We start from the raw sequence: 25,466 nt of genomic DNA on the forward strand, positions 1-25,466 counted from the left end.
GGTGGCATACTCCCCTCCGACATCCGTGTTCCGCCGTGCCACTGCGGAACCATCGACGGCCACGCTCCTGTGTCCTCTGACGACGTCGTCATCCCCGACGAGTTCAACTCCCGCGGCACCACGAGCGGGGTTCGCCGCGTGGCCGGGCCAGTGGCGGGGGCGCTGGTGCCTATCGCGAGCCGCGTCGGTGGCAGCGCGATGATGAAGGCGATGACTTCGATGATCGGACGGGCGGCACTGGTGGCGGGCGGGCTGGGCGCGTCCATGGCGAGGCCGTTACGCGTCCTCGCTCTCGCTCCCCGCATCGGCGTGATGGCCGCGAGGCTGGCCGGCGTGGAGGCGGCGGGCGGCGCCACGCGGCCGAGTCCTCCGCGGTTGTTGGCTGCTTCAGGAGGATGGGGGTGGTGACGCTGGCCGAGGCCAAGGTCCGGCGGGTTTTCAGCGGCAAGGAGGCTGACGAGCGTCTTGCACTGCGTGAGGTGGTGCTTAGGGAAGCTGCCGAGCTGCGTAGCCTTATCGCCCTGCCGGCTGCGCCTGCCTCGGTTTTGGCCGGTGTCGGCCTGTCGCCGCCTCCGCTCCTCCTGGAGCCTTCGTCTCCGCTCCTCCTGGAGCCTGGGCGGCCCATGCCCGTGGGGAAGGAAGCCCGGTTCGACGGGGCTTGCAGCGCTCTGGGAGAGCTCTGCATCGGCAACGCCCCTCCGGGTTTTGGCGCTCCTGCGACGCCTTCTCTGTCCGGCTTGGCGTCTGCGAGCCTCTGCACTCCCTGCACTCTGAGACGACCGTGGTCGACTCGCCGCCTGGCAGCGGACCCATGATCACTCTGGTGGCCTTTCCCCTGCCTCCGACGGTGCTCCTGGGTCCCTACCCTGCAGCCTCCCCTGCCCGTGCGAGTCTCGCGGGTGCCACGATTGTGCCGACGACGCCGCTGGTCTCCTCTCCGGCCTCCCCTGCCCAGGCGGGCCTCCTTGGCGCCTCTGCCGCAGCGCCGGAGGGCGCCTCCATGCCTACTGCCGACGCAGTTCCGGGGGGCGCTGACACGCTTGCTGCCGGCGAGCTTGGCCGGTTCCTAGACTCCATCGCCGCCCCCTGCAACGCCCCTGTTGCCTGCCCCGGTGCCGAAGCCTACCAGAACTCATGGAGCCAGAGGCGTCAACCTCTCCTCGCCTCGCAGGAGCGGGAGGATCACCCAAAAGAAGACGCGACAGTGCCTCCAGGGCAGCTCCGCGGTCCAGGAGCTGATTGCCCGTGCCTGCAACCTGCTCGGCCCAGACACGGAGATGGACGCCGGGGCTCAGTCTGCCTATGAGTCGCTGTTCAACACTCCTCTTGCGGCTCCTGTCATACAGGAAATTGAAACCCTGGCGAAGCATGTCAAGGCGGCCAAAACCAAGCCAGGAAAGAAGATTGCAGCCGCCAGTGAGGCCCCCGGTGTTGATTTGTCCGGAGGTCACCTGCCAATCCTATCAAAGGTAAAGGGAGTTTAGATCCCGCATGGAGTCAAACTATGAAAAACTGATGCCCTGTAAAAGGAAAAAACAGCTTACCGCGAGAGCGTGATGCTGCGCACTGAATCCGCGATCCTCAGTAGCGGATGCGGGAGCCTCGGCGCCCTTGAAAAGCACCTTCCAGGCATCTTCGTACGTCGTGTCGAAGAGCCTGCTCAGAGTTTGGTGCCGCGCCGGGTCGAACTCCCACAGGTTGAAAGCCCGTTGTTGGCACGGGAGGATCAAGCGGATGAGCATAACCTGGACTACGTTGACAAGTTTGAGCTTCTTGTCCACCAGGGTTTTGACGCATGTTTGGAGTCCGGTTAGCTCTCCTTTTTTACCCCACGACAGGCCCGTCTCTTTCCAGGACGTGAGCCGTGTTGGGGGTCCGGACCGGAACTCGGGGGGCGCGACCCATTCGGCGTCGCGCGGCTCGGTGATGTAAAACAATCCAGATTGCCACCCTTTCAGGGTCTCCACAAAGGAGCCCTCAGGACGTTGGCCATCTTGCCCACCATGGCGCCTCCGCACTCCGCCTGGCTGCCGCGCACCACCTTCGGCTTGACGTTGAAAGTCTTGAGCCAGAGCCCGAAATGGGGGCGGATGTGGAGGAAGGCCTCGCACACGACGATAAACGCCGAGATGTTGAGGACGAAGTTCGGGGCCAGATCGTGGAAATCCAGGCCGTAGTAGAACATGAGCCCCCGGACAAATGGGTGGAGAGGGAAGCCCAGTCCGCGGAGGAAATGGGGGAGGAACACCACCCTCTCATGAGGCCTAGCGGTGGGGATGAGCTGCCCCTTTTCGGGGAACCGGTACGCGATGTCGTTAGACAGGTATCCGGCCTTCCTCAGCCTTTTGATATGTCCCTCCGTGACGGAGGAGACCATCCACTTGCCTCCCGCTCCGGACATGGCTGGAGAAGGTTGAGGTTGGGAGTGCGGACTTGGGCGCTGGAGCTCGAGTGCGCAAGAATGGATAGGCGAAGGAGGAAGAAGGCGTATGTGAAAAGGTGGATCTTTATCCCCTTATATGGATGGACGCAGCTACATGTCCCCACCAGCCCGATAAAACTCGCTTATCTCCAAGCGCCGTAATCGATGACGCGGTTGGGTTACCCACGCCCGTATTGATGAGAATCCCGGAATAAGGGGACACGATCTCTGCTTTAACAAGACGTGCCAAGGAAACTGCCTCGCATGACGCGCTGAGATGGGACAGTAAAACGGTTCGAATAAAAGCTTGGCCGTGGTGTGATGTCACACTACGGAATACGTCGGCAGATTAGATTTGTGTAAATATTATTCTCTCTATGGCAATATGTGGAAACTTATTTTGCAGAGCCGGACACTATCTTTGTGTTCAAAATCTTCTATGAAGTACTTGGAGGAGGAACCCGCCTTGCAATGCCGAAGACAATCTGCGCGCCGGACTCGTCGTCATTGAAGCCTGGTTCAGGGGCTACTGAGGGAGTCCTGGATTAGGGGGTGTTCGGATGGCCGGACTATACCTTCAGCCGGACTCCTGGACTATGAAGATACAAGATTGAAGACTTCGTCCCGTGTCCGGGAGGGACTTTCCTTGGCGTGGAAGGCAAGCTTGGCGATACGCATATGCAGATCTCCTACCATTGTAACCGACTCTCTGTAACCCTAACCCTACCCGGTGTCTATATAAACCGGAGGGTTTTAGTCCGTAGGACAACATACACATCAACAATCATACCATACGCTAGCTTCTAGGGTTTAGCCTCCTCGATCTCGTGGTAGATCTACTCTTGTACTACCCATATCATATATATTAATCAAGCAGGACGTAGGGTTTTACCTCCATCGAGAGGGCCCGAACCTGGGTAAAACTTTGTGTCCCTTGTCTCCTGTTACCATCCGGCCTAGACGCACAGTTCGGGACCCCCCTACCCGAGATCCGCCGGTTTTGACACCGACAGTCTCCCTCGTTGCCGCCGCGACGTGGGCGTTGGTGACCTCCTGCTGCGCGGCGGCGGCCGCCGCGATGGCTTCATCCCTTGCGTCCGTGGCGTGTCTCCGGCCCTTCCTCTTGGCTGACTCCCTTCCCCATTGTCCGGGTGTCAGCGTCTTCTTCGGCTTGGGCGTGGCAGCGGTCTTGCGGGGAGCGCGAGGCTTGCCTTTGCCGGAGGGGGCGGTCTTCATGCCGGACGAGGCGAGGGAGGCGAGGCCGGCAGCGGCGTCGAGGTCGGGTACGTCGTCGTCCATGGTGGGGGCGGGGCGGGAGCGCGCGCGGGCGGGAGGGTTTTGAGGGGAAATGGAGGGAAATGGTGGAGGCTGCCACCGACCAGCAGGCCCGGGGGAGGAGAAGGTGCGCGTGTCCGTCTCGTGTCCGCGCCGACGCAAATCCTGCTGAAAAATGGGCCGGGAATGGATCGACAGGCGGATGCCAAGCGGACGCACATCCGTTTGAATCGGCGCGTTGAGCCGACTTTTCTGTCCGCGCCGATCCAAACAGACGACAGCGGATGAAATGGGTCGCCCAGTTGGAGTTGCTCTAAAGGACAACTCTCCTATCCTATGCGTGAAGCACAAGGCTACTACGCCTAGCCTGTTACAATATTTCTAACAATGGAGAAGGCGGAAGGAGGAAGACACGGTCTTGGACGCCGTGCGTCGTTGTTGTAGGATAGGTTTAAGGATGGGTCTTTTTTTTTCTTCTAACTGTTCGAAATGTAGTTAAATCCGTCGCGTTTGTATGAAATCCGTCATGTTTGTATAAAATCCAGGCGTGTTTGCAAAATTTTATCCGATTTGTTGAAAAATACTTTGAAATGTATACGTGCTAGTACCTATAGGAAGCGGTTCATAATTTTTTGCCTTGGACGCCCTCCAGGTTTGCCACTCTAGCCTATATGATCATTTAAGCATCTCCAACCAGGCTCCTCATTTTGCCCCGACGCGTCCAAGCGAACAGCCGTCACGCTGGATTTGGACCTCGCCAGGCCACTTTCTCTTTTCGTTTATTCTTTTTCTTTATCTCTTTTCATTCCGTCCATCATGTGCATGTAACCGGACATATAGGGAGAAAGTTGTGTGTATAGTTGCATGCACAGACAAATGTGGGCTTGGAGCGGACATGTCGGGATAGCATCCAAACGTGTCCGTAGACGTATAGAGGGATGGATTTGCTTAGTCCGTTTGTATATGCTCTTAGATGGTGGTTCTACAATATGCTCGTGTGATTTTTCTACAACAACTTCATGGAGTCGTCCTCGTCAGATGAGGAGGATGAATATGATGATGAAACAATGATGATGCAGGTGGCATACCAAACACGGAGTATATAGAGAAGCATGTCGTGAATTACAAGTGACATCGAGTGTTGAATCGAAAGAGGGCACGTGGGCCTTAAACGTTGATGGATGACTACTTTGCCCTTGCCCCCGATACCATATTCGCTGACAATTTTCACCAACGCTTTCGTATGCGGGGATTTTTCTTTGATCGCCTCTACAATGGCGTCTGGGACGGTGATGACTATTTCATCTTGAAGAAGGATGTCGTTAAAAAATTGGATTCTCTAGATAAAATAAGTGCACGGTTGCATTGAGGATGCTCGACTATGGCATGACCACAGATTTGTGGGACGAGTACCTTCGGATGTCTGAAAACATATGCAAAGTTGCATTGGTGAGGTTTTCTACTGGGGTGATCAAGGTGTTTGGACTGCAGTACTTGAGAGAACCAACTACCATAGACAAAGAAAGGTTCATGGCACTCTCTGAAGCTAGAGGGTGGCCAGGTATGCTCGGATCCCTTGATTGCATGTACCGGAGATGGAAAAACTGCCCATATGCTTTAGAAGGGCAATATCATGGCCATGTTAAGAAGCCCACCAACATTTTTGAAGTAGTTGCATCACAATACCCCTGAATTTTGACATGTTTTCTTTGGCATACCTGGGTCTCACAATGACATCAACTTGATGTAGTGGTCTCCATTGTTTGCTATGTTGACTTGAGGACAAGCTCTTCTATGCAACTAGACCATCAATGGTCATGACTACAACATGTGCTACTATCTGGTCGATTGTATCTATCCTTCGCGTGCGGCCTTCGTCAAGACCATCTCTGAGCTAGTTGGTCAGAAATGAGTCCGCTTTGCCCAAAGACAATAAGATAGAAAGGATGTGGAGAGAGCATTTGGAGTGCTCCAAGCCCGTTTTGCAGTTGTTTGATGACCTGCAAAAATATGTAATCCAGAGAACTTGTGGGAGGTGATGACAACTTGTATGATCATGCATAACATGTTTGTGAAGGAGCTGCCAGAGGTATGGAATTTGAGAACATGGGTGATCTTATCCGACTCCCAACTCAAAATCCGACCATATTTGGGGGGCGTGTCTAAATATATCAACATATTTGACATCAAAGAAGCCGTGAGCAGTTTAAGTATGTTCTGATTAAGCATCTGCAGACGACGAAATGAGACAATCTCTACTTTTAATGGAGCAGTTGGTAACCTGGTACTCTGGTTTTATTTTCGTCCGGTTTTATTTGCTCCCACCTCCCACCACCTCTCCCCACTGGTTTTCTTATCCATTGGTTTATTTTTTAGTCCATTATTTTCTTTTAAAAATCAGCACTTTCCAAACACACAAAAGATCACGGATCTAACTTTCCTAACTTATCCAAATCAACCGATCTCTCTCATTAATGCAATTTGCTTTAGGAAACAAATAATAGATTTTCGGGAAACAAATAAAGGATTAAAAAAAATTAACAAGTAAACCATGATAAACAAATCTTATTGTGAAAGTGTTACTTTTTTCTCTACTCCTAATGGTGCATGTTGTTTCGTTCGTTCGCTTCGATCGATCACTAATTCCCGTTGTTTTTTTCCAGCGATTCCTTTTTGTTACGATGGGCACATGTGGGCCCGCGCCAGATCCACTTCCTTACTTGCAAAACGAAAGCAATCAACCATCATTCCAAAATCTCCGCGTTATTTCTTTCCTTACAATGCATATACATACCAACCATCAATCAAACCGATCCTCCTGGAAGGCCCACAAATCAAACTCTCGCTCGCTCGTCCTCTCTCACTCAGGCCACCAGCAAGCATCATCCTCTGTCGATTCACGCCGCCATAGCACCTCTAGACTCCACGGATTCCTGTCGAACGCCTCCTACCTCTGTTTGCGAGCGATGGTGCAGTTCGCCGCCCTCAACCTCTACCCAGCCGATCTGCCCCGGACTACGCCGCCGGCCCGAGTCCAATGATGAAGACAAAGCCTACGCCTCAGCAGCCTCCATGGGCGGGAGCAACACCACCTCCACCTCGTGGAGAGAGGAGCAGAGGGGTCCAGGAGGAGTCGGGGAGTTGGGGATGGCAGTCCTCCGATGATGACGACGAAGCCTACGCCCCAGCAGCGTCCATGGGCGGGAGCAGCACCACCTCCGCCTCGTGAAGAGAGGAGCAGAGGGGTCCAGGAGGAGTCGGGGATGGTAGTCGAGGACGGTGAGTGCAACTACAACATGCCATCCAGACATGTCACTTAGATGAAGGTTACCGAACCAACCTAGCTCTGAATGGTTCTATGTAGCAAACAGATCTGAAGCACCAACTAGCTTGAAATCTCATTGTTGATGTTACTCTACATATATATTACGTGCTTAGTGTGCCAACGTTGATATTATTTGGATTCATCTGATCAAATATGTGTGCTTTTTCTATCAAATTGCTGAGAATTTTCTTTCACTTATTACTCTGTTGCATAAAAAGTAATGGATTATGCTTTGGACATAGTTTTACGTGATTAGATGAACGAATATAACTCCATTAGTCATTCTCGCATGCATGGGCGTACATGGAAACACAATTCGCCCATGCATAACTCCATTAGACTGAATAAACATGTAATAAAGAGAGGCTTTTCTTTTGTTCTCTTTCATGTTCATGTTCCTAATGAACCTATCATGAGTGACATCCAAATTCGTCTTGATGCTGAATTAAAGGTATATTGGTTCTTAAGTATTAACTTTTATTTATTTACCTTTCGCAGATTTAAGAAGTGGAACACGGAAAGAATTCTAGATTTGTACTACCTTCTCTGTTCACGACAATGAAAGATAAGGCTTCATGCAAGTGATCAGTTATTTTCAAGGTAATTTTTATATACACTCCAGTTGACCAATTATGTAGGATGCCAATGTACATGGATTCATAGTTTATTTTTTCTGTCTGCTTTATGTGGCCTGTCTAATTTCTTTCTAGGCTTAAGCACCTTTCCTAAATTAAGCTCCAACATTTTTATTACACAAGGGATAATTTTTTTCTTTTCAAATAATAGACCAAATCCGCAGTTTAACACACATACATTGAATTCATCAAGGCTAGCTTGGAATTATACTGGTCTATGACACACATAAATTTGCTGATCACATTCCTATAGGTATGTAGGGCATTAGTTGTCACTTGGGATGGGTGTGATCTGTAGCATTTGATCCCAGGAATGAATGGTTCTGTAATGGGTATGCTGTTTGGACAATAAAAGTTGAGGCCCACCTGTATTAGCACTATTATTTGCTGAGAGACTTGTTTTACAGGTGTCTGCATTTTTGTAATATGTTATGCACCTATTTGTATATGATGCACATTTTGTTCACTTGTTGCCTGGCGCAGGACGAACTTGTTGTTGTTAATTCGATTCAGTTCATCTTTAATTGATTGAGTGTGTGTCCATGTTCTAGGATGCCTATGGAGGTATTTTTTTATGCAGAGTCCTGCCCATATGTTGGAATGCAAAAACAATCATGGTTGCAAGAAGCAGCATTTTAATCACATAGCCGAAATCATTATGAGAATGATATCTACTGTCTGTGCTACCTGCTACTCCATGTCAACAGTAGGTATGCATGCACCTTGCACCTTTCGTTTGCCATCTCCAGTATTTCCCCCTCTCATTGCAGTCTCCCTCCTCTAGGTGTTATTGATACTTTGTTAGAGTTGGATGAAAAATCGTCTAATGAGTGTTTGAAACTACAGACGTCATGGCTGCTGCAAATTATGTATGTGTTCCAAAGCTCCCTATTTAAATTCGAGCAGAACAAGCAGGTTCAGAACACATGTATCATTTTTGGATGCGACTTGTTCCTACCCCATTTAGAAAATGGTACTAATGAAAACAATGATTTATATTTTACTTGCCTTATAAACAAAGCTAATATAGCTAGGGAGTAAGAATTTTGCAAAGTAGGAACAACTTCTAAGTGTGCTTCTTCGGTCCTGAAATAAGTCTTGTCTTGCGTGGTTTCGCTCGGCTTTTGTTCTAAGAAGCAAAATGCTTCAGGTTTCGGCTGTTAGGACAAACAAGTTGTAAGCCACCAATGCCGAACTGTTTAATGATATTTTAGGAGGGTCAAGAAAAAGACACAAAAGCATTGCTTGCTCCCTGATTCCAGTTTCTGCGGCCACCATTGATAAGCATGGAGCTGAGCAAATGAGTATCAAAAGGAAGTCAAGGAAACTTCGTCCTCTATGCTGCTTGCGATGTAGTTCTCTAGCAGCTCATCAATTTCGCAAACTAGGATAACACCCACTATTTTCACTTATTTTAAATTGTCAGATCCTATAATGGCATGGATAATTGTGCTGATGCCATTGTTTCCTAATTGAGAAACAGTATAACGGAACGAGCTACGAGCCTCCACGGCGCTTGCCATCGCTAACCGTCCGATCAGGTCGATCTTGGATGTCCTGATGTTTCTCTTGGGCCGCTGCTCGGTGGAGCTATCTAGGCCAGCTGTGATTGTTCGGGCCACATGTGCTTACTGGGCCGGCGGTTGCGTGCGTTTAACCCAGCCGATGAAGTTTGATCTGCTTGAAAAAAAAGCCGATGAAGTTTGAAACATGATTCTAGCCCAAAAGGTGTCGCGTAGTCTCTAAACTTTTTTTTGGATACAAGCCTATTACTCCATCCGTTCCAAAATAGATGACCCAACTTTGTACTAAATTAGTACAAAGTTGAGTTATCTATTTTGGAATGGAGGGAGTACTTATTTGTCCCGGGAAAAACTTCTACACCCACCCGTTGAGCTAAATTGTGAGATTCTTGATCACTACTTATATATCCACCCGTTGGGCTAAATTGTCAGATTCTTGAGCACTATGGAAAATTTTGGGGTTAATGTGTGCTGCACATGCGGACATTCCTAGCCTTTTGAGGTTAAGTCAGGCATGGTAAGAAGTATCCTTATATAGATTATCTGCAAATCAACGGTGGATGATTCGTTAATCCTGTATGTATGCTTCTTTGGTGGTGGCGTTGACATAGTCAATTTCTTTGTTCTTGTGTCTCTCAGTTGGTGAGGTTGGGATGCCTATCTCACATATATAAATTAAGAAACAGTATAACGGGACAGAAAGTCTCTCATTATGTGAATAATTAAATTATCCTTTATGTAACTTTGTTTTCTTGATATATATTTTTTCAAATGTTTACAGAATATATTCTATATTTTTTAAAAATATACGGGCGCAGCAACGCGCGCAATCATGATCTAGTTACTATGATATAATTTGCCAAATGAGGAGGTGGGAGAGGTGCCGCCCAAGGAGGTCAGGGGGAGGAGGTCAATAAGGCTGGGGAGCGGAGGCGGAGGTTGACGGGTTAGAGAATGATCAAGCATGTGAATCTATAGCACAAGCTCATGATTTATCAAGGGAGTGGTGCTGCCGCCGGAGTAGAAAACCGTATCTCATATTAAGCTGTTTTTGTCTTTTGTTTTTGTACAAATTTGGTGCAGGCAAAATTTTGATGACGATATATATAAGATGACTAGCATTATCTTTTTACTGAGTGCATGTTCGGGTAGCTCACTTAGAATGGGAGTCAGTGGAATTTGTGATAAGAGTGAGGATTGAGAGTGAGCGCAGGGTGGGTGTTGGGATTCGCAACATGAGTAACACATGAGTAATAGACAGTGTTATTGATTATGATCACTTCAGTGAGTACTTTCAACAATGTTAGAAGCACTACTATATGATTACAACAGCACATTTCTGATAAAAAGTAAGATTAAAATGTATCGCCTGCAGTTAGGATTCACTGAGACTCACGGCCCCCGCGTCGCCAACACTTGGCGACACGGGGGAGATCGCGCCGCCGCGCCCTAGGCCTCCTCTCCCCGATCTCTTCCTCCCGCCGCCACCCGAGTTCACGCCGGCGAAGCCCGGGCTGTGGGCCGTGACGGTAGTGGCGGGGTCTTCTCCCTCGCGCGCGGTGGCATCTTCCTCTGGCGGTGGCAACGTGGCCACTCCAGTGATTCGGCGGCGTGGTGCGGCGGGATCTCGGCGGAGGATGTGGCGACGGCGGCGGCGCAGCCTCCGGCGGTGGTGGTCGGAATCTCGGATCTCACCGGGCTCAGTTGGGCTTAGGCGGGTCGACGGATCTGGTGTGCGGCGGCAGGCTTGCGTGGTGGACCTAACGTAATCGGCTGCTCTGGCACCGTGGTGGTGCCGTGGCCGGTTAGGCGGCGACGACTGTTTCCTTTTGGCGATCCGTGCACAAAAAGCTGGATGGAGTTCTTCGAATAGATCTGGGTGAAAACCTGCTCTCGGCTAGATGCCAAGGCCGGCAATGGCGGCGCTCTTCGGCGCCGTTCCCTTCTTGGATGCATCGCCGTGGAGAACTTCTAGGCCAACATCTGCTACCTTGTGAGTGCGTCAGACCGGTGTGTAACCCAGTCCCTGTATGTGGCTAGGCTGGGGCATCTGGCGTTAGATGTTAGGCTTCGCTGCGATGTCTATTTGGTATTAGGCTCGGACAATTGGCCCCCTTCATCAAGGGGATAGGAGCAATAGGTGTTCCTTGGATGGTGGCTTCAGGCGCATTGATGTATTACTTTGTAAGGTCTTTGAGAATAATTCATAAAATGGCTGCATGCATCATTCAGATGCAGAGGCCGGGGGTACATCCTCCTTTTCAAAAAAAATCTGACCAATGTAAGCTGAGGAAAAAGTTTTATTATACTTGCTCAAATATCGTGCAAATGAAGCTAAAGACAACATTTCTAATATTGTGTGAGAATTTCTTAAGCGCAACACAAGGAACAGTAGATATTAATTTTTAATAGAATTTTAGTTGGATCACCGCTCTATATTTATATAGTGTTAATTTATCCCTTTTATCAATTTACATTGCAAGTGAATTGGACTTCAATAAATACCCCGATTGTGCCCGTGCTATTTGTCTCTACATGTGAAATTTGACATGCGTTATATTTACATAATTCTAGCAAAAAAATCGTAGCACATGGCAAGGCACCGACATTCCCGTGCTATCTTATCTCTACATGTGAAAGTTTACACATTATGTCTATACAACACAACAAAAATATTTTAAAAGCCCGTGGCAACGCACGGGCATTCTACTAGTTAGAATATAAGTTTGACTATTTTTTATTTAAAAACTTATGTTTGAATTGTAATATTTGAATTTAAACTAGTGTTGCGTTTGAATATTTTTACTATACGAAGAATTATGCTTATCTATAGTTATTTTGGAGAGGTGCAGACTTTGAAAAAAATGAAAACAGGGCCGAAAGTTTGATGGACATGGTCGAATAAGCGTCTCTCGTATCTATCCATGTCCGCGAATGCGTCAAGATGAATCCCGCGGGAGAACGTTTTTCGTCCGCAGCGTTTTGTCGTGGGCGCCGCGCCGGATGGGGAGGAGATATTCGCGTCCTAAACAAAGGCTGGTTCCCGGATAAGAAATGGCGTTCACGAATCCCAAGTACAGGACAAAATTTAGCTTGCAAAGGATCTAGAAACTAGCGATCCCGAATATATGCATGACTTAGCCGACCCAATTAGCCAGTCATTTTAGCTAGTAGTAGTCATTATATAGTTCCGAGTACCCACTCCAACTAACATTGAAAGAGACGTCGGCCCTAATTTTACTCGTGTCGCTTTTGTCATAATCATACTTGCATTTTAAAACGGAAACACTAGATGCTTTATAATACGAGGTATTAGTATTGCCATGATCGATCCAGCAGTTCTTTCGCTCTATATACTTCTCCAGGCCACCACACTCTGCTTCAGGTGGCGCGCGTCACTGATCATCGATATATCCCGCGTTTGCCATGTCGAATCCGGCAATAGCTGGGGCATCCTCATCCTCGTACGTACTCCCGGCACGTCGCCGGCAGGCGGGCAGTCGTCTCCCCGCGGCATCACGATCGCTGTTCGTGTCCAAGTCTGGCTCGCACCATCACCCAGCAAACCCTCTTCGTCTCGCCTCCGTCCGTGATGCCGGGCACCCTTCCACCGAAGCACACCGGGGAGAATTCTTCCCACTCGGCCATTATCTCACTCCTCCCCTCTACCTGATGTACGCGAGGACCCGGTTAACTGTTCCTTCCTGTTTAGGTAATTAAATGCTTTGCTTGAACAATCTTCCTTTTCAGATTTGCAAATCCTCCTTTAGATGAGAAATTAACAAAGTCTCATTTAATTACTATATCACTTAATTTTACCCGGTGATTCATGTGCATAACTTTTTTTTTTATTTTTTGTTTGTTTGTTTGATTGATTTACCTTTTTTTCTTGTTCACGTCGTGTGTATCCACACTTGCATGTGTATTCCACCGTGAGCAATTGCGCTTGTAGCCCCCACTCCCCTTCGTTGTACGCTACTGCATGTCCGTTAAACTCGTGCAACTACAATTACACCCCGCGTATGCAACTATAGTTGCACGCCCGCGTCGAAACCATAATTGTGCACCTGGTCCGGTTGTGGAAAACTGCAGGCTAGTTTAATTGGATACCTAAGCTCCATGCCTAGGTAAAACTAGAGCCTGGCGTCTACGTGAGAGCATGGTTCATAATATAATCAGCTGTTTAATATAAACATGCCATGTCATTACGAGTTAACAATATTAATTATTCATATAATAGAGTTGACTATAAGGTTGGTTATAAGTGCATTTTTTTTACTTTCTCTCTATCTTTTTCTTTTCATTAAATGCTTTACATAGAAGCACGTGTAGAGGTTGGTTCTTGCATACTCTATAAGGTTGTTTATAATTTAGGGGGTGTTTGTTTCCAGGGACTTTTTTGTGTAGGGACTAGAAAAAGTCCTTCTTAGAGACTTTTTTACCAAACGGGAGGGACTTTTTAGGGACTAAACTAGGCATTTGGGACTAAATGAAGAAGACTCTCAAGAAGAGTCTTTTTGGGACTTTTCCAACAATGCCCCTCCATGCACCCATTGGCCCGCCACCCCATGGTGTTGTTTGATTATTATTTTTCTATATACTAGGGGTAATATGGTCATTTAATAACCTCTAGGAAGGGACTAGGGACTTTTTAGTCTCTGGAAACAAACAGGGAGGGACTTTTTAGGGACTAGGGACTTTTTAGTTGGGACTAGAAAAAGTTCTAGGACTAGAGAAACAAACACCACCTTAGAGTAGTAACATGCATATGTTACTAGTCTATGTTACTTTCTACACAGTGGGTAACATATGTGTTGTGTCATGCATCACTTCATTTATTAGGTTGTAAACTCGTCTTTTCTTGATATGTGTGATGTTAGGCCTCTTTCAATGCATGGGTGCTTAGGGCATCTCCAACAGTTTGTATGTTAGTATTTGTTGGTAAAATATGCCATGTCATCAACCAACACCTTAACATACAACAACTCCAATGGGTTGTATCTAGTTTGCCCAATAGGATGTGAGATAATAAATAAGGTGCTCTCTCATTCTACTTTGGAGCTTGTGTAAGGGGTGTTGGTTCATGTACATACAACCTTCCCCTCTTTCCTCATTTATTGTATGACACATCATCAAAAATCCTATGTAGCAAATTCAACCAACAACAATCTTACAACCATTGGAGATGCCCTTAGATGAGGTGCTAAGTGCATTAAAAATCTTAGCAACTAGTCCCCCCAATGCATAGGTGCTTAGCTTTTGTAGCTAAGCTTCCCTCATAGAATTGTTTAATAATTAATCTCCTTCATGTATTGGTTGGTAGTCACTTTACATAGGTTCACGTGCTTAGCACCGTTTCTTCCTGGGGTCACCATAATGCTCTCTCTCTTCTTTAATTACTTTGCCACATCACTATTTTGCTTATGTGGCGTCCTTAGCACATGTACACCTTGGAGCATTGGGAAGGGCCTTACAGTAACTAGCTATGTTACCACATACCTCTCTTTCTTCATTAATTACATGCCACATCATCTGTTTCGCATAGATAAGTGTGATGTTACCACCTATGTTACTCCCACCGTGGATAGTCCTTCACCTTTTCCTTGTCTATCTTATCCATATAGGTAAAAGTGCCAGGTTTATAGTCCATTATTGTACATGCATGCTCTGAGAATTTGAGAGAAATTGGCTAGCTAGGCTAGCCTGGCTGTAGCGTGTTTGGTGTGTATCCATCGCCTGGCCGGCTATTAACAGCCCATAAATAAATGTTGGCTCATGACCCATCCGAAAGTTCGCAATGAAGAGTAAAATTAACATCCTTGCATGAGCCAGGCGATCGAATCCTTGCGCCTGGGCCAGGCTAACAAACGTGCCTGGTGCTCTAGGCGCAGGCTAATGACCATGTAAGATAATTCAAGCCAGGCTAGAATTTCCTTTTTCAGGATCCCAACCAGGCTAATGGAGGCTCAAATCAGGCGATTTTCTCCTGGGTATCCAACCAAACTAGCCATGCATGTCCGCCAGCCATGCACAATCGTAGTTGCGCAATTGCACGTCCGCACACCTGATGGAGGCTCAAACCAAGCAATTTTCTCCTAGGTATCCAACCAAACTAGCCATGTATGTCGGCCAGCCACGCACAATCATAGTTGCGCAATTGCACGTCCGCACGCCTATGCGCAAATGCACGTCCATTAGCCGCACACAACCTTAAATGATAAATATTCTTTTTCTAGTAATGCTAACAAGAAATCTTGTTTTGAGAAATATATTATAAAATGCCCAACTAAAAGATGTTGACTTTTTGCCACAACTATTTTAGTGTTTAACACTCAATTTTAAGATTTCCTTAGAAATAACAAGTACTCTACAACATAAAAGCACACATGCACACACAACACCATCACACGCGCGCGCGCACACACACAAGACATACTAAGAGATGAGGACAAACGTGTGGTTGCACGGTTAGGAGGGCGTCGGAATTTTTTTTTTTGGGGGGGGGGGTTAAAAAAGGAGGTTCGAACCCGGGCTTCTGCAATGATTGCGATGCACACAAGCATATAGGTGGCCAATAGCACCAATCTTCGTTGCATGGAATCTTGTTTTGGGTCGCGAGGATGAGCTACCACCTACATGGAAGCAATGAAAGTGATGGAACTGTCTCCAAAGAGTGGTTGGATTTTGCGGTTGCCTGAACATAGTGTGTTTGTTGGAGGCAAAAGTGCAACCGATGATAGAGACAGCTAACATGCATAGGTGCACATGTGACACACTTGCATGCTTAGAAAAAATAGGTAGCGGGTTGCATGTAAAAAATGTAACTTATGATTTATTATTGATATGCATAAGTGTGGATGTGTCATGGTTGCATGCTTAGAAAATTAGATAGTGGGTTGTAGTTGCCATTTAGAAGTCATCAAAGTATAGCTGGCAACTGTACTTATGGTCCAACTATACTTAGATAGAGGATATGAAATCATTGTGCTTGTATATAGTCATCATTCATGGCCAACTCGGATTGCTAAAACTGCAATAATATACAAGTAGAACTGCTCTTACATCAGTGGTATTCATAGTGCATATATTTTTACTTCAATATGATCTGTTATATACATCTAGTCTGTTTTTTTAATGAACAATACAGGAGAACGACAGGTATTGTGTTAATGTAACTATGCAAGGGAAAACTGTTTCCTCTCTTTTGTTGGCCTTTGCTGGCTTCCATATTTGACTTGCATGCTTTCCAGGACTAGCAGCAGATCGTCCAAGCAAACAAAATGCAGGGGCACAAGCACCAATTCTCGAACAACGTGTAAGTCACATATGGGGCGTACACATATATACATGTAAATTCATATATGTTTTAGGGGGCAAAGTCAAATTGACTGACCAGAATGAAGATATGCGCTTAATTAAATTGATGAACATATTATAACTAGATCAAGGCCGGCGACGAACCAAGCAAGCTTTCCCACATGATCGAGACCATCCGAGTGGCCTTGAGTTCGATGGGTGGAGGCGAGATATCTGTTTCAGCCTACGACACTGCCTTCATCGCCCTTGTCAAGAACCTAGACGGAGGTGATCGCCCACAGTTCCCCTCCAGCATTGACTGGATCATTCAAAACCAGCTACCAGATGGTTCGTGGGGTGATAGCTCATTTTTTCTGGTCCAAGACCGACTTATGAACACCCTAGCATGTGTTGTGGCGTTGACGTCATGGAACCTTTACGTTGAAAAGTGCGAGAAAGGTACGATTACCTTTCTTCATTGCTGTTAGGATGTTCATCAATACTTTTGGATTTACCCATCTCCTCGAAGTCTTTTATATTTACATGATCTTATTTATTGTAGGCATGCATTTTATCAGAGAAAATATATGGAGATTGGCTGAAGAGGAAGAAGATTGGACGCTAATCGGCTTCGAAATTTGCTTCCCCTCGCTCCTATGCATGGCCAGGGACATGGATCTGGACATTCCTCACGATAACCCTGCCTTCGAAGCCATATATTCCAAGAGAAACCAAAAGCTCAATAAGTACGCATAGCTACCTAAATTTATTCTTTTATTTTACAAGTATTATTTAACATAGTCGAATTTGCCCAATTTTAAGTGTGGTGGTGTGCGATAAGACATGACAAAGAACCAAATAGTCCCCTAGTGATTACAGATGGTATTGTTTAGCTGGTCAGATGATGTACGAAACTCGGCAGAACACATATTAAAATTGGCGAAATCTTCATTGAGTGCCAAACTCGACGCAGCGCACTAGGCTGGACGGGGCCGGCAATTGCCGAGTTCATTCAATCACGAACTCAATGAATATATAAACAATGTTAGCCGAGTTCCTGCCAGAAAAAAACTCGACGAACCACACGGTCAGACTGGACATGTCGTTAGCGGAAGTGTCACGTGACACAACTGTTTACCGAGTTTTGTTAGACTAAACTCGGCGAAGCCTAGCCAATAAAAAAATCCACATGGCACAACGCATTGGTCAGTACAAAATATTTGTCGGGTTCTTTATTCAGCAGAACTGGACAATCTGTTTGCCGAGTTCCACACTCGGAAAATTTCTAACCAATTAGGGTGCGCCGCGAGGCACAACATTATTACCCAGTGCCAAACTTCACCCAGTTCTTAAAAACAGAAACTGGGCAAACGCTTTGCCGAGTTTTAAACTTGGCGAACTTGATAATCTGTCGAGCTCTTTTTGTTCACTGAGTCCTTTTCCATCAGAAACTGGCATAGTTAGAGCTCTGCCGAGTTGCTTATCACTGTCAAGTCCAATCTTAGATCAAACTCGGCAGAGAGAAGTTTGCCGAGTTTCTGATAGAATGAACTCCACGAAGTATCGAAACTCGGGACAAAACCAAATTCTAGTAGTGTCATGTGTGAAACCTTGATTTAGGGTTCAACGCTACCAACAATAAAGGAGGAGTGAAAAAAATCAGTTCTCTCTTTCTTGGGAGAGAACATGGTTGTGCACTGGTGTTTTTTTGTGAACACTATGCTGACGCAGACGCTCATACGTACACATTCATCCCTGTGAACGCATGCAAGCACACCCTACACTTATGAGCACCTCCGAGAGACTAACCGGCATATCATCTTGTGATTGACAAAGTCACCACAGGCGCATCCGTAATCGACGGGAACATCTCCCCGGCCCCACTGAACAAACATCGCCGGAAAGTCTGAAATAAATCCAGAAAAATGCGAGCACCAGTGCTAAGTCACTTGAACAGGGTTGTGCACTGGTGTTGATGCAAAGCGGGCCTACTGGTGTGATACGCATCCAATTCGGTATATGTAATTAATCGACTTGTTGCCTCTCATATTGTAGGATTCCTTCGGATGTATTGCACACTATGCCAACGACTCTACTTCACAGTGTGGAGGGAATGGCAGACTTGGACTGGAAAAGGCTGCTTCCGTTGCAGTGTTCAGACGGCTCCTTTTTTTCATCACCCGCAGCCACAGCTCACGCTTTGAAGGAAACAGGCGATCTAAAATGCCTCAAATTCCTTGACGAAGTCATCAAAAAGTTCGAAGGCGGAGGTAACATCAATACCAACAAGCTGTATAATGCAACGAGATACTGATTTACACATGCTCAAACGCAGGAGTGTAGGGTGTAGACCGTCTTTCGTGCTAGGGTGAATTTTGATGTTTGAATACCAAAACTAGTTCTTGTTTACTAACCTTTCACACATGTCAGCGTCCTGTGTCCATCCTGTGGATTTGTTCGAGCGTTTATGGGCGGTTGATCGATTGACGCGTCTGGGGATATCGAGGCACTTCACCAGGGAAATCGAGGAGTGCTTAGATTATACTTACAGGTAAGCATAATATATGCATGCCTAGCTATTTCCAGTATCTTAACCCGACTCTCTTTATCTATTTTTTTGCATGTTTGATATGTTTTGTTTGGCGCTATACAACAGCACCCCATTTAGTTCAACCAAAGTGTTTGGCCACCAAACTCTGTTGCAGTGTAGGTTGAGGAAACTTGTAACAAGGAATACTTTCGATAGATTTACACATTTGTTTCGGTCTAAATATTGAAAAAAATGTATTCAAAGATTTGAAATTTATACTAGATCGAGCACTAGACAAACATAAAATGATAGCTAGCATATGTGTAATCATCTGGTGACATGGGCGACACTAGACCACCACACAATCCACAGTTTGTTTCTCCCTTTCTTAATTTAAGAAGAAAAAATAAGGAGGAAAGAAAAGACAAATATATGGAGAGAAAAAGAGATTATTGCAATGCCAAGCTCGTTTACCATTTAAACCGCCAAAAAATGGTTTTGCATCATGGTACTAGCTGCCGTACACTAGTCTCTACCTACATTCTATCTTTTATCCGTAAACGTACCTTTCATCTGCAAGTAGTACATCACTAGCAGGTGGTTACCCTAGCCTTCAACATCAATCCATCGGTATGGACCATGGGCACCAAATCCTGAGTTTTGTTGCTGTATTTCTTAAACTTCTTTTTGCTATAATAAGTGAACATATCCTTTCCTCATAGGGAAGTAAAACTATGGCTAAGTTATATACTTTATCAGGTACTGGACTGAAAATGGGCTGAGCCACGCAGGGTCCTGTGCAGCTTCGGATATCGACGATACTGCGATGGGTTTCCGTCTCCTCCGTTTGCATGGCTATCATGTCAATCCATGTAATTTAGTATAGTGTTGGCTAAGTTTTAAAATACGCAATCATATTCATGCACTTTTAGCCTCTGGTTTGAACGTGTGAATGCATATATGGTACATAGGCGTGTTTAAGAAATTTGAGAAGGACGGCGGATTCTTCTGCTTCCCAAGGCAGTCGAGCCAATCTGTCACGGCCATTTACAACACATACCGTGCTGCTCAGGTCGCGTTTCCTGGCAAGAAGGAGGACGTCCTTCGGCGGGCCGAGCGGTATTGCTGCACATTTCTTCAGGAGAGGCGCGCCTCCAACAAACTCAGCGACAAGTGGGTCATTCCCAAGGATTTGCCAGGCGAGGTAGGTCCACCAAATTATTGTCTTGCATATAGACTATAGAGCAATATGGAGGCAGTGAATTCTTGTCTGCTATATTAACAGGTAGGATACGCACTTGACTTCCCCTGGAAAGCAAGTTTGCCACGGATCGAAACAAGGTTCTATCTAGAGCAATATGGAGGTAGCGACGACGTGTGGATTGGAAAGGTCCTCTATAGGTAACTTTTCATTTCACATTGAGGAGCACCCAGCTCACAATTTCAGTTCTAGGCAAAACCCATAGAAAAAGCTTTATCGCTAAAATCAACAACCTATTCAGAATGCCTCTGGTCAACAATGACCTGTACCTAAAGGCGGCGAAGGCTGATTTCACCAATTTCCAGCAAATGTGCCGACTTGAGTGGCATGACCTAAAAAGGTGGGTATCGACCAAATTCATATAAGAACTAGTACATACAATGTCGTTCAAGTAAGGGTGGTACGACAGGAATAATCCGTATTCTAACTCCAAATTTCTTACATCTATAAGCAGGTGGTATGACAGGAATAATCTGCAAATGCATGGTCTGTCTGAAAGTAGCGCACTGAGAGCTTACTTCTTAGCTGCAGCCAACATCTTTGAACCGAACCGAGCAGTGGAGCGCCTGGCATGGGCTCGCACGGCGATACTTACCGATGTTGTCTCCACCTACTTTCAACACAACGGTTGTGCTCCGGACCTGAGAGAACGGCTCAGTACTTGTAACCTCACATGTGAACGCCACCAGAGTCTACCAAGGTTTGATTGAGCATATTTCTATGTTCCATCATTGTCTAATATTACTTTTGTCTCAATTTCGAAAGAAAGAAAGAAAAGGTTTTCCTCAATAAAAGAAAATAAATAAATAATACTACTAATTAAAACTACTGCCTAGCTAGCTTCTATTTTGTTTTATCCTAAGAGTTTGCTTAGTGATCTACTCCCTTTGTTCCTAAATATAAGTCTTTTTAGAGATTTCAATATAGACTACATATGGAGCAACAAATGTGTGAATCTATGCTCTAAAGTAGGTCTATATACATCGGTATGTAGTTCATATTGAAATATCTAAAAGGACTTATTTTTAGGAATGGATGGAGTACATGACATGCATGGAAGAATAACAACACTCTCCCATTATCTAAAACCACATGTGCGTGTGCATGCAGGGTAGCAATAATGGATTGGACAGAAAATAGCATACTACATGTTCTTCAGGAGCTGATCATGGACCTTGGCAAATTTGACAATGCCACCGACACTCTTCGCGAAGCTGTGAAATATCTTACCCACGCTCAAATGCATTCATTATAAACACCTGATATTTTTTTTGAGGGAAACAGCAGGACTCTGCTGCGTATTTTTATTAATTTCAAATAAATGAATACAAATAGTCCAAGAAGAGAAAAAAGAACTATACATCAAAGCAAAAAAGAAAACCTAGGAAAGGTAAAAGGAACAAGCATGCATACATACGCAAACAACAAATACAAGCAACAATAACACCCCACAAAAGAAGAAGAACAGGCTCAATCTGAATCTGGACTAGCGAGTTATCTGAACATTGCAACCCAATCCTATATAGATGATACTGTTTTTTAGCCGAAATATATGATACTATTTACCAAACATATATGTTCCATGTTACACCTTTGCCCAATGGAAACAGAAAATTATAATTTAAGTCCTCTGGCAACTGCAGTGGAAGGGTTGGCTTATGGCATGGACCGCAGAGGAGAGAAGTGGAACATGTGAATGGAGTACAGCGTTGTTGTTAGTTCACACAATCGAGATCTGCTCAGGAAGACACAGTTCGACTGACCATCAGCTGAACGTTTGGGAGTATACCCAGCTCGAGGAGCTCACCTCTTCAATATGCCGCAAACTCGCAGCTAGGGTTCTTGCAAAGGTTTGTATCTATTGTGGATATCAAGAATTCTTATACATGTTTATATATCCATTTGCCCATACGGTGCATGTTTTCTCAATTAATCCACGACAATAATTTTCAATGACTCAATCAGCATGGACATAGAATGGAAAACATAGAGGATATAGACCGACAAGTGGATTTGGAGATGGGAGAACTTGCTCATCATGTTCTTCAGAGCTGCAACGGTATCATAAAACTGACTGGGCAGACTTTTCTCCACATGGTGAAGAGTTTCAACTACGTCGCCATGTGCTCATATGACACAATTGATTGCCATATCTACAAAGTCTTATTGGAAGATGTCATTTAAATCATCTACAATGGTTTGTACCAAGTTTATATCTAGCAGACACACAAAAGCAAATTTGCCTCTCTAAAGAACAATTACCTCATTGTGCTTATACGTGATGAATAATTATTGCATGGTAGTAAGGATTGTCATGGTTGCATGGATTGTTTACAAATGTATATTACTCTTTGCTTTATTAGTATATAACTAGCAAAGTGGCCTGCTCGATGCGAGGGCTAGAATTTTATATAGTTTAATGATGAGAATATATTATTTGATTTGTAAAAAGAAAATTTTAAACCAAATGTAATGAAATTTATAAATGTAAGAACTTTCTAAAGTAATGTTGTTATCATGATACAAACAACCTAAAAGCTAAAAGCTAAAAGGGGTATAACATAAGTCATTTAATATCATTCTTTGATCAGAAAATCTATTAATCCAAAAAGATAAAAGGCGTACAACATTGGACATATTTTAGATATAATTAATCCAAAAATCATGTAATATTGACATTGGTTTTTCCTTTTGTGTCATGATGTTTGTTTCAGTTGGTTTATCTTTGGCCTTAATCTTCAACATTGGATATTCATAACTAAGATAAAAAGGAATGTATGACTTTTCTTTCTATCCTAGACTATGGAATAATAGTTTTTATCCTTGAAGCCAGTTCCTTGATACATAGGTTATATATCTGCTTTGCAGAGCATAGAGCAAGCATTGAGATGTAGATACCAATAAATCATTGGCTAAACTATATACATCTTTGGTCATACGTTCGAACTAAGATTTTGTATTTGAGGTAAGCTCTGTCATTAACTCCATGTATATGTGATATTTGCTTTGCGTCTTGTTTTGGCTGTACTTACCGAGAAAGAAATAAATGCTTCCTAAATGAAGTACTCCCTCCATTTCTTTTTAGTCTGCATATAAGGTTTGGTCAAAGTCAAGTTTGGTAAAGTTTGACTAACTTTATATTAAAAAATATCAACATTCACAATACGAAATTAATATTTTCAGATGCACTATGAAATGTATTTTCATATTATATAATTTTAGTATTGTAGATGTTCATATGTTTTAATATAAATTTGGTCAAACTTTGTGTAGTTTGACTTTGACCAAAACTTATATGCGGAGTAAAAAGATATGGAGGGAGTACCCTTATGATTCAGCGTGTAGAGGTTTCAGGATGCCGTGTAAGAATCTTGAATCTACACTTCACTTTTGTCATGTCCCTTGTTTAGTTAGCAGAATTTAGTTGTATAATTCTTAGCCCCGCACAAAAGGACCATGCAAGTATGCATTATAGTATCATAAGTTGGTGTTTGAACCATTAACCAGGTAGGTTCATACTTGCAGAAAAGGCAGGATCCTAGAAATAAGAGGTTGATTTTGAGCATTATTATTGAGCAAGTACTTCGGAGAAGATGGTTATATGGACAAAAGTTTATATACACATACATGACAATAATAGAAATATGGTTTTTCCCAATTCATATGTACGTCATCACTTAGACTACTGAAGGTATAAATCTGAACCTACAAAACCGAAGGATGGAGAAAAGCAATCCCATTTAGCAGGTACCAAATACTATGTATTATTGTTTGCATGTTGAAAGGTCAATTTGACGAACAAAAATGTAAATCGATGGAACACATTGCATTCGAAGAGAAATCATGTTTGGTAAGGGGTAAATCTACTGTTTCCGATATAGGCAAAGTTAAATTTCTAAAACTTGGACTTCGCCAGAATGGGCATACCTCGGGCCTTGCTTTGTAGAGCCCAATCTGGTGCCAAGCCAGCCCCACCATAGAAGTATGGCATATTTTGTTGTATTTTTTAAATAAAGCATTTCCAAATAAATAGTTGAGTATTTTTTTGAGAATGGAGTATTATGTTTTCTTTTGAGGGGTAAACCCAAGTTTATTCATCAAAGTCCACATGATGTGGGATACAATGTAGGTCACGGGGTTGGTCAAACCAGATGTGGCGTCCTGGACCCCGTGATAGAGAAAACTTGGATAATCTATGTCCTTCACAATTAACAACACGACCTTCAAACAAAAAACTACAATGAAAGATAGAAGCTTTGAGATTGATCTTCTTGATGGCGTGCCCGCCTACGTCTGGACGCACTCCATCGTCGAGCACGTCATCGGCCACACCTGCGCGCTGGACGTCATGGACGAGCGATCCATCTCCATCTCGGACACACGCGACATTGGCCTCTGGGCATGGACGGCCAACCCGAGCAGGATCCTGAAGGTGGTCTGGCTGACCTTCACGTCGTGCGCTCCCGACGGCGTCACGATCTCGGCACGGCAGCCGGCGCGCTGCCTGCGCGGCGCCACCTTCCGCGTCATCGTCCACCTGCTGCGGGTTGAGGACTACACCTCGGCTCCCCTCGACATGGAGACGCAAGACGGCCGGCAGGTGGCATACTCCCCTCCGACATCCGTGTTCCGCCGTGCCACTGCGGAACCATCGACGGCCACGCTCCTGTGTCCTCTGACGACGTCGTCATCCCCGACGAGTTCAACTCCCGCGGCACCACGAGCGGGGTTCGCCGCGTGGCCGGGCCAGTGGCGGGGGCGCTGGTGCCTATCGCGAGCCGCGTCGGTGGCAGCGCGATGATGAAGGCGATGACTTCGATGATCGGACGGGCGGCACTGGTGGCGGGCGGGCTGGGCGCGTCCATGGCGAGGCCGTTACGCGTCCTCGCTCTCGCTCCCCGCATCGGCGTGATGGCCGCGAGGCTGGCCGGCGTGGAGGCGGCGGGCGGCGCCACGCGGCCGAGTCCTCCGCGGTTGTTGGCTGCTTCAGGAGGATGGGGGTGGTGACGCTGGCCGAGGCCAAGGTCCGGCGGGTTTTCAGCGGCAAGGAGGCTGACGAGCGTCTTGCACTGCGTGAGGTGGTGCTTAGGGAAGCTGCCGAGCTGCGTAGCCTTATCGCCCTGCCGGCTGCGCCTGCCTCGGTTTTGGCCGGTGTCGGCCTGTCGCCGCCTCCGCTCCTCCTGGAGCCTTCGTCTCCGC

General features: G+C 45.7%; 1 protein-coding gene across 1 annotated transcript; it reads left to right on the forward strand.

Moving 5' to 3' along the window:
* Nucleotides 1-11,096: 11,096 nt before the first annotated feature.
* Nucleotides 11,097-22,451, forward strand: LOC125527263 (syn-copalyl diphosphate synthase-like). Its single transcript, XM_048691799.1, has 15 exons — nucleotides 11,097-11,173; nucleotides 16,328-16,338; nucleotides 16,431-16,495; nucleotides 16,623-16,935; nucleotides 17,039-17,222; nucleotides 18,532-18,746; nucleotides 18,907-19,027; nucleotides 19,766-19,878; nucleotides 19,978-20,210; nucleotides 20,292-20,407; nucleotides 20,509-20,607; nucleotides 20,722-20,967; nucleotides 21,378-21,483; nucleotides 21,911-22,117; nucleotides 22,233-22,451. The coding sequence occupies exons 1-15, from the start codon at nucleotides 11,097-11,099 to the stop codon at nucleotides 22,449-22,451; spliced, it is 2,325 nt and encodes a 774-aa protein (XP_048547756.1).
* Nucleotides 22,452-25,466: the final 3,015 nt, after the last annotated feature.

The sequence above is a fragment of the Triticum urartu genome, unplaced genomic scaffold (genome assembly GCF_003073215.2).
Source record: "Triticum urartu cultivar G1812 unplaced genomic scaffold, Tu2.1 TuUngrouped_contig_3398, whole genome shotgun sequence".
NCBI classification, from domain to species: Eukaryota; Viridiplantae; Streptophyta; class Magnoliopsida; order Poales; family Poaceae; genus Triticum; species Triticum urartu.

Coding starts and splice junctions, on each gene's coding strand:
- LOC125527263 (XM_048691799.1), top strand. CDS start 11,097: ATGGCGGCGCTCTTCGGCGCCGTTCCCTTCTTGGATGCATCGCCGTGG. Junction 18,747..18,906: donor CAAAAAGTTCGAAGGCGGAG/GTAACATCAATA, acceptor CACACATGTCAG/CGTCCTGTGTCCATCCTGTG. Junction 19,028..19,765: donor TGCTTAGATTATACTTACAG/GTAAGCATAATA, acceptor ATACTTTATCAG/GTACTGGACTGAAAATGGGC.